Genomic DNA, 15,705 nt, shown 5'->3' on the forward strand with positions numbered 1-15,705 from the left:
AACAAAAGGTCCATACTTAACTTTTCAATATGAAATAATCCTGAATTCAGGATTATTCAGGCTAATTTGAATGAGCTTTCAAAAGTAGCAGGAATTTCAGGAATTTGATTTTATGACCCCCTTTTAAACTTTCTCAGGAGTCCTAAGAGAGAGAGAGAAAAAAAACACCCCCTTTTTAAAGAAATGTCCGAGTGAAAATACAAATACACCCCCCTTTTTTTACAATTCGCGGGCCGGACTTGTCCCGCTAAAAAGTATCCCTTCACCGGACATTTTTGGAACACGCATGCGGTCCTTCCGACCCCGGAGTGGGGGGCCGAGCTACTACTACTAGCTTCTACTACTACGTATTAGTACTGCAAAGTTTGCTTTTCCATTATGATGAAACCCACTATGAATATATATTGAGCCACACATCTAAGAGGCCTCTCACACTCCAATCAGTAGGCCACTAATGTTTCCCACTCTCGGTTAATGTACATGTACTTCGATCCACTGTGTTGTCATAACAAAGGGATCACTGAGGCACCTATCCCATTGTATTGCTAGTAACTTGTCACCTCAAGATCTTCTCATAAAACATGTTTTGAAAATGAATTAAAACTGGCTCCCTAGGTTATGACATTCAAATCACTGATAGCGAGTTTTTCATTGGTTATGGCTTTTGCATTGGTTACGGATGATAAGTTTTATGATACAGAAGCCTCAGTTGTTTCAGTAAGTTTCACATCATATCGCCTATTGAATATTGCTTCTCCTAATGAGTACATCATTTTCTTCTCCTTTTTTTGTTGCTTTTTAAAGTCTTCCCACTTTTTACATTCTCTATTTACATGTCAGATATTTGATCTTGGAACACTTTGTTTTTTCATATGATTTCTTGTGTTGTTTGATAAAAACTGTAACAAATAAATTTAAATCAAATCAATTCAATTCAATCCAAGTTACCCGCTACTACTAGTAGACCTGTACATGTTCTTGAGCTAGATGAAATATCCCAATTTGTCCCCTTGGGCTCGTGGCATAAAGCTTGTGCAAAAAAATATTCTGGCTGAAATATTATGCCATTGAAAACTACACATTAAAACACTCTGGCAAAAATATTGCCAGAGTTATTTTATGGCAAAAGTTTTATGCAAAAGGGCCCCTTGTGTACAAACAAACTTGAACTGAATTTTGTGTAAGCCTCATCAAATATTGACAGACTATAAAATTGATTTTGAAGTGTTTGTTCAAAAGAAACATTCTTATTTGCCAAGATTGTGTCAACTTTCTCTGATGTGAGAGAATGATTTTAAAGTGGACATGAGTTTTATGTGAGGTGTTGAAGAGTAATTGATCTATTCAATGAGATGCAGCCATGATAGATAGAATATTTCTCTCTTTCACTTAATACAAAATTGCACCATTGCACAAGACATAATGTTTGATATTTGTGTTATAACACTGGATAACCATGAAGCTGAGAAATTTATGGCAATTATGACAAATAATCAAATTCTTTGTCAACAAATTTAGGGGATGTTTCCTAAAGATTTAGGTCTGACTATTCAATAGTATTTATTTGAATAAATGCATACATTTAAAATTATTCTGTATTGTGAGATCCAGAACCTTCACTTTTGGAACAGTTTTCATCTGATCATTACCTTCAACAAAGATGAGTAACTTACCTTTTCTTTCATAAAAGAGACATGCATCACAGTACACTTAATTGGACGTTATATTTTGATGTGACCAGATACTTAATCAACTTATCAAGTTTGCCTTATACTGTACGTAAGATGGGTTTATTAGACATGCAACTTTTGACAAGGGATAAGACACCTACATTTTTATAATAATTGCACTTGCCTTCTAATATCTGTCTTCCATTGTAGTCTATCCAAGAGAGGGCGCACTATCATTTTCTCAATCCATCAACCTCGCTATTCCATCTTCCGTCTCTTTGACAAGATGCATCTGCTAGGAAGGGGGAAGACTATCTACCATGGCCCAGCCCAAGAGGCCTTGGAATATTTCTCTTCAATTGGTAATTTACAAATACCTTACTTGGTCCATTCTTAAAGGGGAAGTTCACCCTGACAAAAAGTTTATTGTAAAAATAGCAGAAAAAATAGTAAGAAATATTGCCGAAGGTTTGAGAAAAAAATCATCAAATAAATAAAAAGTTATTAGAATTTCAATTATTTGATTTGTGACGTCATATGCGAGCAGCATTCCTACGTAGCGAATGGTAAAAAATCAATAAAATGTCATTTTCTCAGAAAATTGAAAATGTTTTTCACTCTACCTTTTGTATATCAATAGACAAATCATTTCACACCCGATCATGAATAGAAAACAAACTTAAGTCATCAGGAACAATACAAAATTTGAAATTCATGCATTTTATATTACATAATTAACACATGGGACAGCTGCTCATTTATGACGTCACAAATCCAAAACTTTGAACTCTAATAACTTTCTTACTCTTTAACGGATTTTTCTCAAACCTTCACCAATATTTTTTACTATTTTTTCTGCTATTTTTACAACAAAGCTTTTTTAGGGTAACCTTCCCCTTTAACTGCCATTGTCAATGCATATCAAATAAGGTTGCACGCACATAGGGGGAAGGGAGCAGAGAGTTGCCATTTTTCTCCTTTGGTCCTTATTTCTTGTTATGGAATTCCTTGTTTGAAGGGAAAAATATGAAAGTGGACAATTTCACCGAGTTTCATGTGAATGTTGCCTCAGACATTGAACATATATTCTTTGTCCCCATCCCCCCCCCCCATCTCCACAATGAAAAAAAAATCTGACATGACATAGTTGCAATATTTAGAAAGCAGTAGTAAACTTAACATGCATGATTGAATGAGCTGCTTCACCGAGAAAGTTTCTTATCTCATCTGATATGTAGTTTTTGTTATAGATAAAAGAAAATGGTCCAGTATTATGAATATTGTCACTTTCAAGTTTTGTTTATTAAAGAATTTACGAACAATTTGGAACAGGATGTATCGGATTTCATGATATGTGAGCTAACTTTTATAACAGGAAATGTTAATTTCTGATTGATGATTTTCATAATTTTATCCGCAGGTTTTGAGTGTGAAGAACACAACAACCCACCAGACTTCTTCTTGGATGTTATCATTGGACAATCAGAAGATCGGAAGGAATTAGAAGACGGCCAGGGTAAGTTTTTAAACAGACTGAGTTTGTGTCATTTTAAGATTCTAGCCTGTCTAGATCTCCTCAAGATTAATCTCAAGATTCAATAACCATCTTTTCTTTCATTAAAAAAGGGGAAATTCTCACTTATTCATTGAATAGGACTTTTGGCTATATGCGACCTTTGGGCTATGTGTATGTTAGACATAATAATATGGTCCATAGCGAAGTTAATTCTTTCCTTTTCTCTACTTTGCATGATACCAAGTATCATATCACTACCCTGGCTGTAGCTGAATTGCCGCAAAAGCATTCAAGTAATAAGTCCTATATATTACCCATTCACCTCACCTGGGTTGAGTGCAGCACAATGTGGATCAATTTCTTGCTGAAGGAAAACACACCATGGCTGGGATTCAAACCTGTGACCCTCTGCTTCAATGATATAGATATGAGACAGGTCTGATATCTGGGTCTGGATGTTATACACTGCAGGACCTTCTGGTATAATTCACTAAGTTACAAGAGGGTGCTGTTGAATTTTGTCAAAATAATGTTAGATTTCTTATATATTAATGAGTTTAATGCCAAATGAATTTTTCTACTGCTATTTCTCCTTAACATCTCCTGAGACAGTGGGATGGGCTTAACTGGTGAGGGTGTTTATATCATTCTATCCTTAGGTGATGTTGAGCAAGGCCAAGCCGTCTTGGATGATGGAGTGAAGAGCAACATCAACCTTGCAGAATGCTACGGGGAGTCCCAGTACTACAGGACGATGAAAGACGCTACTGAAGGCATCTACAATGAATATAGGAATCAAGAAGAAACAAGCATCGTCTCAATCGACTACCCAACATCCTTCTTCTCACAGGTAAGCTCCAGAGATGTTACTCTGAGATGGTCTTTTTCTGTCAAAAATATGTTGATGGTATCATCTGTCAGTGAGCCATGAGTTCTTCTTCTACAGCACTCATGACTGTTAGAAATGACCTTCGTAGCTCTTCCTGGTTTTAGTTTAGCTGTGAATAAGTTACTTTAGCATATTAAGGAATGAATTCCTGCTTGGTACCCAGTTACCTCACCAGGGTCGAGTGCGGCAAATGTAAATCAATGCCTTGCCAAAGGATGTTAGTGCCACCCCATACCTTGTGATCTGTATGCAGTTTCGAGACATACCGAGCACGACACTTCTGCGTTGCACTACAAGCCCTAGGCATGCATTTGCTTTCTCTCTCCTTATAAAGGAGGCATATAATTTTTAACTCAAGAACCTTATCTAGTTGGTATTGAGCAGGTTGAAGGAACCAATTACCATGTGTCAAAATCAAACCGAGGTTCATTGATTTGGTAGAGAGAGACGCATTCAGCTAAAGTAATTTGACACAGTGAAACAAAATCAGTGGAATTAAACTTAGTATAAAGCTTGATCTTACTGCTTTGTTATTTTTCTCTTTAGATGTATCATGTATTAATCATCGATGCCATTTTTCTTTGTAGCTGTATCACGTTTCCCACCGAGCAGTACTGAACATCCTAAGAAACCCATTCCTCACTATTATCCAGGTATGTTGATAAAGGAACCTCAGTCGAATAATTGATTCAAAAGTTTTGTATGAAATTACAAGGAACTCTGTCATTTTGATGTTCCTAATCACATGGATCAGTTTATCATTACACCTCCCTGACGGGTGAACATTCAAATTAGCTAGATTTAATATGGTATTTAAAGATAAATTCCAGTTTTGGTAACGATCCCAAAATCACTTTCTACAGAATCTAATATAATGACCACCCAAGTGTCTGTTTGTATGAATAAAAGATATGTGCCAAAGGATTCTGGAAGAAATTGTGTAATTGCTGAGAAATAAGCAAATCAAGTGCGGATTTGGTCACTTCCGTCGGGTCTTTATTCTAGCAATATTAATACACTGTCCCATGTGTGCCTATCTGTGTTGGTGATCTTCAGTGTGATCATTTTTCAGCGTAGATTTCAAGATTTCACAAAGTTCAGTTTATTTAATTGTGCCAGATCTAGATCCTCGATGATATACTAACGTTTTACTGTATTTCAAGCAATTTCATTTTTGTTGCACTTAAATTTATGCAGATTTTAAATAAGTAAGTGATTTTTGTCATAATATGGAATGCGCTATTCTTGGGAAATTACCGATAATGAAATTGATCATCAGTCATATTGACAAAATATTTATTTCCTATTAAGCAATTTCTTGATGTGATTGTGAAATTGATTATTATTGAATATATATCCTTTTTGTATAATCCATTCAGAACATGACTGTAATTTTATTCTCTGTTGTTATTGGTGGAATCTACTTTCAACTCGACACATCTATCGCATCAGGATACCAGAACAGGTAAATATTATATAAATAACCCAAAGCTGTCACTGTTTATAGATTTAATATATCAAGGGACTGTTTCACAGAGAGATCTGATTGAATATCCACCACTGTCATTTGTTATGCATGTATGTCAGGCATCTGTTTCAATGAAAGATCTCAGTATATATCCCACTGCTGCCATTCATTATCTGTCAAGGGTTTATTTCATGGACAGATCTCAGTAAATATCCCAACGCTACCGTTTATTATATGTCAGGGATCCGTTTCATGGACAGATCTCAGTAGATATCCCACCGCTGCCATTCGTTATATGTCAGGGGTCTGTTTCATGGACAGATCTCAGTAAATATCCCACCACTGCCATTCGTTATATGTCAGGGGTCTGTTTCATGGATAGATCTCAGTATATATCCCACCGCTGCCGTTCGTTATATGTCAGGGGTCTGTTTCATAGAAAGATCTCAGTAAATATCCCACTGCTACCATTCGTTATATGGCAGGGGTCTGTTTCATGGAAAGATCTCAGTAAATATCCCACCGCTGCCGTTCGTTATATGTCAGGGGTCTGTTTCATGGAAAGATCTCAGTATATATCCCACCACTGCCATTTGTTATGTCAGGGGTCTGTTTCATGGATAGATCTCAGTAAATTTTCCCACTTTTTAAATTTGTTTTCTTGCCTCTTTTATTTTCTTTATTCTAGAATCGGTGCCTTCTTCTTCCTTATCATGCAGATGGTATTTGGTAATTTGAGTGCTGTGGAATTGTTCATCAGAGAACGAGTTATATTTATGTAAGTTACTTGATGTAGAGAAGTTCAAATTCTCATTACAACAATGTGTGTTGTATCTAGATCTGGTAATAGATTTTGTCATAGTTTCATTATTTTTCCAACATTGTGACTCATTAATTCTTATGTGTGACTTCCTGAAAAATAGAAGAGGCTTCTTAATGCACTCTGTGCACCTTGAACAAAGGCAGTAAAGTTGTTGAAATATTGGAGATGTGACTCCAAGATTGTCCTTAATAAAACTAGAATTGTCTTCAGTGTCTTCCTCGATTTACCTTATGATACCATGCTTGGTCAATAAGGCCTACATGAATAAGGGAGCTCTAAATTTTATTTCATTTCCTTCTATGTTCCCCTTCAGTGTTTTTATGTAAGATAATGTAATGTCAGCCATTTTCTTTCTGCCTTTTAGTGAAATCTATGTTGTTGTTTTTGTCATTCTATTTCAGTCATGAATCAGCGAGTGGTTTCTATCGCGTCTCGGTGTACTTTGTGGCCAAAGTCTTTTGTGATTTACTTCCTCTAAGAGTGATACCCACAGTTCTTTATGTTGTCATCACATACTGGATGATCGGTAAGTCCCTGTTGCAAGTAGATGTATTTCTTTGGTAAACTGTTATTTTTGTCTACGCCCACTTTGTCTACTTTCCATTCGGTCTCATCCTGTATAGTCTTATCCTACTTTATCATTGATAAAATTTTGGTCTAATCGCCATTTAGCCTATTTAGCACGTTGTCTTATTTCCAGTTAGGCTCCATACATTTCATCTAATATCCACCTGGGCTCCGTAACACAAAGATTAGCGATCAATCGCTAAATGAACTGACCAATCAATATCAATGTTACACGCGCATTTGGTTTAAAATACTGACCAGGGACCAATCAGTGCGGTTCTTTCATATTTGCGATTCATCGCAAACCTTTGTGTTACGGAGCCCTGGTCTGAAACCACTTGGTCTATATGATTTGATAAAGTGCAAAATAGTAAGTATAGTGGAAATATAAATCGTCTTGGAATTAGGCTAAATGACAGAACAAACAAGTAATATTAGACCAAGTGATGGTGTGACAAAATGGTTATTAGACCAAATTGATAGAAGCCCAATTGAGTTTAGACATGATGGTGTTATATGATCTGAGAATTAGACCATCTGCTAGTAGACCAAGTGGGTTTAGCCATGATGGTGTTAGATGATCTGAGAATTAGACCATCTGCTATTAGACCAAGTGGGTTTAGCCATGATGGGTTAAGATGATCTGAGAATTAGACCATCTGCTAGTAGACCAAGTTGGTTTAGCCATGATGGTTTTAGATGATCTGAGAATTAGACCATCTGCTAGTAGACCAAGTTGGTTTAGCCATGATGGTGTTAGATGATCTGAGAATTGCACCATCTGCTAGTAGACCAAGTTGGTTTAGCCATGATGGTGTTACATGATCTGAGACTTAGACCTTTTGCTAATAGACCAAATGGGTTTAGCCATGATGGTGTTAGATGATCTGAGAATTACACCATCTGCTATTAGACCAAGTTGGTTTAGCCATGATGGTGTTAAATGATATGAGAATTGCACCATCTGGTAGTAGACCAAGTGGGTTAAGCCATGATGGTTTTAGATGATCTGAGAATTAGACCATATGCTAGTAGACCAAGTGGGTTTAGCCATGATGGTGTTAGATGATCTGAGAATTAGACCATCTGCTAGTGGACAAAGTTGGTTTAACTCTGATGGTGTTAGGTCTGAAAATTTCACCTGCTAGTAGACCAGGTGGATACAATACATTTCATCTTGCTGATCAAATCATGAGTGGTTGAATTCATTATTGTTTTTTTAAGATATTACATGGTGTATAGCTGCAATATAGACAAAATAGACAAATATCTGTCCTGATCATTTGTAGTATAGGGTGATTTTTATCATAGAGATTTATTCATATTTTCTGTCGAGAGAATAAGAATAGCTAATTAAATATATTTACTCTGATAGATTTGCCCATTTGCAGCTTAATTGCTACTAGTTATAATGGTTTTGTAGACACTTATGTCAATTTTTTTTCATGCTGGTCTTTGATATTTCTAGGTCTGCAGCCAGATGTAGCAAAGTTCTTCATCTACTTCTTGACTCTACTTCTCGTCACATTTGTGTCCAGTGCCCTCGCATTTGCCATCAGTTCCAGTGTAAGCATTGCTGGCATTGCTACTCTGCTCATCGCGATGTGCTATGTGCTTATGATGGTAAGTTGACTTACATATATGGCTTTTTCATTTTTACATTTTGAAACATTTCCTTTTCATACCCCCCCTCCCCTCCCCTACCCTGACACAGTCTGGTGTGTCCTCATGTTAGCTTCCAGTCAATGATTTGCAATATATTGGAGAGACCCTGAAGGGCTTTTCAAAACTCCTTCCCAACTTGGAGCAAATTCCATCAATCTTTAAATAATGGAAAGCTATCTGTATTTCTGTGGTTTGTGGTGTTCATTGTTGTGTATAAAGTTGTGCATCCTTGTACAACTGTAGAACACAGAAACAGCATCCAAACTATATAATAAACAAATATATCAGGCTTTGAGAAAGTATAGTGGAATTATTTTTCCGAGGTTAGTCTGGCAATTACTATTCATTTAAATTACTAGATATAGTAGTTTTGCCAGTCCAACCGAGGATAAATAATTACCACTATGCTTTTGAATGAAACGCCTGATATATTTGTTTTATATCCTACTATTAATAATTAATAACCAAAATCTATGTGCTGAGCTTGCAAAGTCCGGTTACTTGCCTTGAATTACCTACTTTTCTCTGAGCCACCGCGCTCAGCGGAACGCAGATTAGTGCCTGCGCCGACGCATCGCGGGACTTGCCTGGGAGAGAGAGCTTGCTGGCTGGTGCGCCTGAGAGTTTAGCTAAATATCCAGTTTTCTGAAATAATGACTTCAGAATATTGGTATAGCGAAAAATATATCAAGGTCTGACGTCACACAACATCTTAGTTGAAATATATTTGGTCACATGATGTAATTTGAACCAATCACTATACAGGATTCAATCTATGTAGGATATAATGAGTAATATTCCATCCTTTTTTATTCTTCTATTTCGTAGGTGTTTGGAGGACTCTTAGTGAACATCAGCTCCTTACCTGTCTGGCTCCAATGGCTTCAGTATCTTAGTATCTTCAGATTTGGTCTCAATGTAAGTAGTAGTAATTCACTTTGATTTGGACTACAGGGTTGGCCAAATCACCTCGTTCTCGCAGAAATCGCCCCTTCCCTCCATTTTATTCCATGCATCCACCTCCCTTAACCCATCCCTCCTACTCTCCTCCACCACTTGCTTCTTCCATGTCTTCTATGGTCACCCCCTACCCCTCTAACCATCCTCCTCAACCCAACCCTCCTACTCTCCTCCACCACTTGCTTCTTCCATGTCTTCTTTGGTCACCCCCTACCCCTCTAACCATCCTCCTCAACCCAACCCTCCTACTCTCCTCCACCACTTGCTTCTTCCATGTCTTCTATGGTCACCAAGTTGGTTTAGCCATGATGGTGTTAGATAATCTGAGAATTAGGCCATCTGCTAGTAGACCAAGTTGGTTTAGCCATTATGGGATACTCTCCTCCACCACTTGCTTCTTCCATGTCTTCTATGGTCACCCCCTACCCCTCTAACCATCCTCCTCAACCCATCCCTCCTACTCTCCTTCACCACTAGCTTCTTCCATGTCTTCTTTGGTCACCCCCTACCCCTCTAACCATCCTCCTCAACCCATCCCTCCTACTCTCCTTCACCACTAGCTTCTTCCATGTCTTCTTTGGTCAGCCCCTACCCCTCTAACCATCCTCCTCCCTCAACCTAACCCTCCTACTCTCCTCCACCACTAGCTTCTTCCATGTCTTCTTTGGTCACCCCCTACCCCTCTAACCATCCTCCTCAACCCATCCCTCCTACTCTCCTCCACCACTACTTCTTCCATGTCTTCTTTGGTCAGCCCCTACCCCTCTAACCATCCTCCTCCCTCAACCTAACCCTCCTACTCTCCACCACTAGCTTCTTCCATGTCTTCTTTGGTCACCCCCTACCCCTCTAACCATCCTCCTCAACCCAACCCTCCTACTCTCCTCCACCACTACTTCTTCCATGTCTTCTTTGGTCACCCCCTACCCCTCTAACCATCCTCCTCAACCCAACCCTCCTACTCTCCTCCACCACTACTTCTTCCATGTCTTCTTTGGTCACCCCCTACCCCTCTAACCATCCTCCTCCCTCAACCTAACCCTCCTACTCTCCACCACTAGCTTCTTCCATGCCTTCTTTGGTCACCCCCTACCCCTCTAACCATCCTCCTCAACCCATCCCTCCTACTCTCCTCCACCACTACTTCTTCCATGTCTTCTTTGGTCACCCCCTACCCCTCTAACCATCCTCCTCAACCCAACCCTCCTACTCTCCTCCACCACTTGCTTCTTCCATGTCTTCTATGGTCACCCCTTCCCCTCTGATCAGCTACCTCAAACTGAGGTAACTTCAACTTAATCTTTCATAGATCCTATATATATATGGCAGAAAAACAATGAAAACAATATTTTGACAGTAGTTCGATTCTGTAAAGGATGTACCTCCAATTATCTTTATGGTTCATCTCACTTCCTGATTTATATGACAAGTTGGAATACTCTTAAATTATCATGGCTTGAGCTTTTCTTGAAGTGAAGTAGAAATGGGTGAAAATGAGGGTCAGACATCCAAAATTGTTTATGATATTGTGGCATTGCAAAGTACTGTAATTAATTTTGTTTTATATTTTGATCTACAATCGTTGATCGCTAACATGCTTTTGATGTCTGCTTTTGTTGTGCATGACAATTTAACAGCTTCAATTCTACTATTATGTACTGTACTTTTACTTCATAGTACTCAAGGTAAATTTGAAATGAGTTAAACAGAATTTGGGATGAAGCAAGCATTATCAGAGTCCTACTTTATCATTATGCTATCAAAAACACAAATCATTTAAGGTGAATATGAAAAATAGCCTTCAGCTCTATATGCAAAAAAAAATCAACAAAGCATCAATCAACAACTGCAGAAGTTTATTCTTATTTATAATTCATCATTGTTTATAGTTCATTATTTATAGTGTATTATTACTATTTACACTATTTCCAAATAAGTTTTTTATTCATTCATTTTCTTTCTCTTGATACTTGGCTAGTCTTTACTAATCAATGAGATGGTCGGTATGGAGTTCTGTGAAACGGTTGGAAACGTCACCTTACGATGGTAAGTGCAATAACTTCAGCAAAACTTTGAAAGGTTGGTGTCACCCGAATTCTATAAATGATAATTTTGAATGTATCAAATTTGGAATTTTTTAATTACATTTATTATGAAACATTGACTATTCTCAGTTTCATTTGTTATTGGTCGGATAAGGTTGAAAATCTTGTGTCTGAGTTTGAAATAGCAGGCATGAGAAGATAAATTTGGACATGAGCAAGAGTTCCAAATGTGCGAGTCTTCACATGGCTGCATGGATTCAATTTTAAACCCAAATAGATCAGACCACGGCTCAAACAGCTAAGCCATACCAGTACTTCAGTACTTATTTCTCCATCCAATATTCATGTTTTACACTCCAGCATCCCAGGCACGGACTACCTCGATCAGCAAGGGATCGACTACAGCGACTGGGGCCTGTGGCAGAACGAGATGGCTCTCGGAATCATGACCTTGGGACTCCTTGCCATTGCTTATATTCAACTCCGACGATTGCCCAAGGTCAAATAGATACATATTGGGTGATAGCAAGCAGGCATGGGTGGAGATTCATTTAAGCTACTTGTCACTTCTGCACAACTTTACGCATATAACTCACTGGCATCCGAGAGAGCGCTTGGAGCTACGGACCTCCCAAAAGGTTCATGACCAAGAAAAAAATGGGAAAGGTAAAATATAATCTTATTTTCTGAAGATCATCTCAAAATCTATCATAAAGTTAGATTTGTGTGTTAAAAAAGGTCAACATTTTGCATGCTCTCTTGGAGCTTTTTCAAAAGAAAATTCCCCCTTACACCATGTCGAGCCTCCTCAAAATCTTTAGCTCATTGCACGACTGGTATGACTGGTAGACATATTCTCACTGGAGGTGCATGCTTAGACATCTACATAGCAATAAACAGTGTTTGTGCACAACGCATGAAAACAATCTCACACATGCCAGCTTGGCACTAGTTTCTAGAGCGATAAAGAAAACGATATGAAATATTTTCAACATGTAGTTATTTATGCCAGTCTTACTTATTTATGCCTTACTTGTAGATACTAAATCATTCCAAATTCATGTCATCTATCTCGATAACAACCATTAACAGATATTTATGATACTTTTATGAGATATTTCTACTCTTTGGGTCAAAATTGCTTAGGTGATGATGTACATTAACAGTGTAGATGTATGAAAAAAAAATTAAAAAATCATATCCCTGTAGACCTATTCTCAAGATTTATTCGCTATATACATATATATTTATTAATATATCATTGAAAATTTGCATTTTTGAAATGTAGTTAAAGCTATTTTGAACTCAAAGAAGGGTCAAGCCATATTTGTGGCCTTGAAGACAACTGTCTGTATTCTGACATATGGTTTTAGTTAGGTCTAGGTCTGTTTTAAAGTTACGTATAGCCAATAATTCTACGTTTCCTATCATTACTTAGCTCTTTCCTCATGTTTTTATGATGAAGAGAACTATTTCAGTAATTAATCCAGGGGTGTGTTTCACAAAGATTTAAGTATGACTTAAGTCGCACTTAAATGCCGATGCGTACATGATATGCAACGCGTGATCTTATTGATAGATACTCATTAGTGCGCGTCCTCATGACATGATCTGACCGATGCGGTCAAGCCTGTCATATCGAACACAACTCGGTGTTTAAGTGCGACTCTTAGTCATACTTGAATCTTTGTGAAACACCCCCCTGGTCAGTTACAAATTATTCGAGTGTCAGAGGAGCTGACAAATTGGAACTTGGACTGTTCGAGATACCTGTCACAATTGGCTATCCATAGTCATAACCACATGTTTAGAATAGAATTTGAATTAAATCAGAGTTCAGAATATGGTCTGAAGCCTTACACTCCAAGTATTAGTCTAGTGTAGTAGGTTTCATGGTACACCACGTATCTGTCTTGTGCAAGTGTTGGTCCACTTGCCCAAGAAAGATACACGGTGTACCGTGAAACCTACTACACTATTCTTCTTTGCCATGGAAACCTTCAAAAGTTACAAGTATTAGCCTATGAAACATTAATATGTTTAAGCAGGTCCAGGGTCCCATTACACAAAGATTAGTGATTGATCGCTAACTTGAAAGGCCAATTCTGATTGGTTCCTAGTCAGTCTACTGAGTAAAATGTGCATGCAACGAGGATCGTGATAGGCCATTACATTTAGTGATCAATCGCTGACCTTTGTGCGGAGGGGCCGGGTTCTGTTTTGCTCACTTAAATTTGCTGTGAAAATGTTTATAAATGTTCTTGAAAATTCTCTCAATGTTTACCACTTAATTTGGTTACCTCATGAATAGCTGCATGCCAACGACACACATAGGTGCCCAAAGCCTGAACAATAGCTCATGTGCCTCAACCACTTTTTGCTGATGTTCAGTGGTCTGTACTGTCATTGGGATTGGCATTATCATAATGTAGGGACGAGTCAGCAAACATTTTTTGGTGGATTTTATTAAAGAATAAAGTCATTTTGATATAGAGGAGCAATACAGTCTGTATTCCTATTGTGATAAGTTTCTGATTTATATGTATTCATCATCATTCCTGGTAAGTTGAAAGGACAAAATGTTTCTATGATCACTGTTATATTATGTTATCTTTTTGTCGAGTAATCATGGCATTGACTGTGTATATACTTTAAAAAATACAAAAGAAATAATCATTGATAGAATATTTGTTGAATTTTATATATTTGGTGATATTTTGATACTAACTCTAACTTACACGCAAATAATCATATATTTTTATTTTGCAGCACAAGTTTTAAGTAATTACACTATACTGATTGTAAATATCTATTATTGAGTACTAATTTTGGCTGTATGTATTTAAAGTCATGAGCTTCAATAAACCAAAAATGTGCTAGAGACCAAATACATATACGTAACGTAAATGCATGATGATTGTAAAACCATTCTATGTTTTGTGCTCTTGCTTGATGCTGTTTCCCTTAATATTGTGCAAGATGTTGTAGTTGGGTGTTAGGGTTATTACATCTTAAATGCCACTCCTCCCCATATTTGATTTTACTTCAGTAGCATTTTTAGACATGCCAACCGTTCCCTTTTTAGAGTATTTGTGCCTCTTTTTTGCTATGAATATGCCAATACTTTTTTGTATGATTTGTTACTTTTTTTTAAATATCCGATCTTGGAGTAAGTCTTATACACAGCGCCCAACTCTAGCGCCGGTCCGACGGTCCCAGACTGGTAAAAATCAGTGCCGGGCCAGTATCTTGTTGCATGAAAAGAACAAGTAAGTTCTTGCCTATGAGCACATGTTTAAAATGTTGAATCATCAAGTTTTCAAGTAGTCATTCAAAATGTTTTTTGACAGGTTGGTGATTGTTACATTGAGACAAATTTTAAAAAAATACTCTTTTTTGTCAAAAAATACTTATTTTTTCATCTAAGAATACTTATTTTTGTTGTAGAGGGTTGGCAGATATGCATTTTCTGAATCCATTTTTTTTTAGAATGTAACTTGCCATATAATTGATAATTGTCCGAAATCTGTTGAATAAGATGTGATAATTGTTACAATCTTATAGGTTAGGATTAAGTTTTGGTATATGTTTAGGGTGTCAGTTGTATTTCTTTTAAATTCAGACTTGTTTCAGGTCAAAGAAAAGTTCAAAATTAATTTTTAAGTTTTGTTTACAAGTAAGGTCGCACTTGGGGTTTTTGATTCAGTCTAAGTGCAGCACTAGAGTTAAAATTTCATTTGGATCATTTCTTTTATTATTATTATTGTTTGGTTTTTATGCAATAGGTTTTCAAGTTAGGATTAGGTGTAAGTGTGTTACCTAGAATCAAATGTAGAATTATGAATAATTTAGGACATTGAGATATTGAAAGCAATATTAATTGTTGGCATTTGTGTAATTCCATTATCGAATGTTACACGTGATCAGTCCCTAAAATTGAGTGTACAAAGTAATACATTTACCTCTCTTTTCAGTCACCATGCTTTCTGTGAAAAGGGTTATCTTTCAAATGAGTTGACCATGTTCTAATGATATGAAACATTCTTTATGCAAGAGTTGATTTTATTGATATATTTATGATAATAAAACTTTAAAATGGCAA

General features: G+C 37.1%; 1 protein-coding gene across 2 annotated transcripts in view; it reads left to right on the forward strand.

Annotated features, from left to right (window-relative positions):
* The window catches only part of LOC121431580 (broad substrate specificity ATP-binding cassette transporter ABCG2-like), a 48,715-nt gene extending 33,010 nt beyond the window's left edge, over positions 1-15,705 (forward strand). For both annotated transcript variants that reach the window (XM_041629125.1, XM_041629126.1), the window contains exons 7-17: positions 1,881-2,032; positions 3,091-3,186; positions 3,846-4,036; positions 4,663-4,728; positions 5,455-5,540; positions 6,232-6,321; positions 6,768-6,892; positions 8,402-8,556; positions 9,427-9,516; positions 11,537-11,604; positions 11,964-15,705. In XM_041629125.1, the coding sequence (XP_041485059.1) occupies positions 1,881-2,032; positions 3,091-3,186; positions 3,846-4,036; positions 4,663-4,728; positions 5,455-5,540; positions 6,232-6,321; positions 6,768-6,892; positions 8,402-8,556; positions 9,427-9,516; positions 11,537-11,604; positions 11,964-12,111 (1,267 nt within the window). In that variant the 3' untranslated portion in view covers positions 12,112-15,705. The remainder of the gene's footprint in view (positions 1-1,880; positions 2,033-3,090; positions 3,187-3,845; positions 4,037-4,662; positions 4,729-5,454; positions 5,541-6,231; positions 6,322-6,767; positions 6,893-8,401; positions 8,557-9,426; positions 9,517-11,536; positions 11,605-11,963) is intronic.

Source organism: Lytechinus variegatus, chromosome 18, assembly GCF_018143015.1.
Source record: "Lytechinus variegatus isolate NC3 chromosome 18, Lvar_3.0, whole genome shotgun sequence".
In the NCBI taxonomy this organism is placed as follows: Eukaryota; Metazoa; Echinodermata; class Echinoidea; order Temnopleuroida; family Toxopneustidae; genus Lytechinus; species Lytechinus variegatus.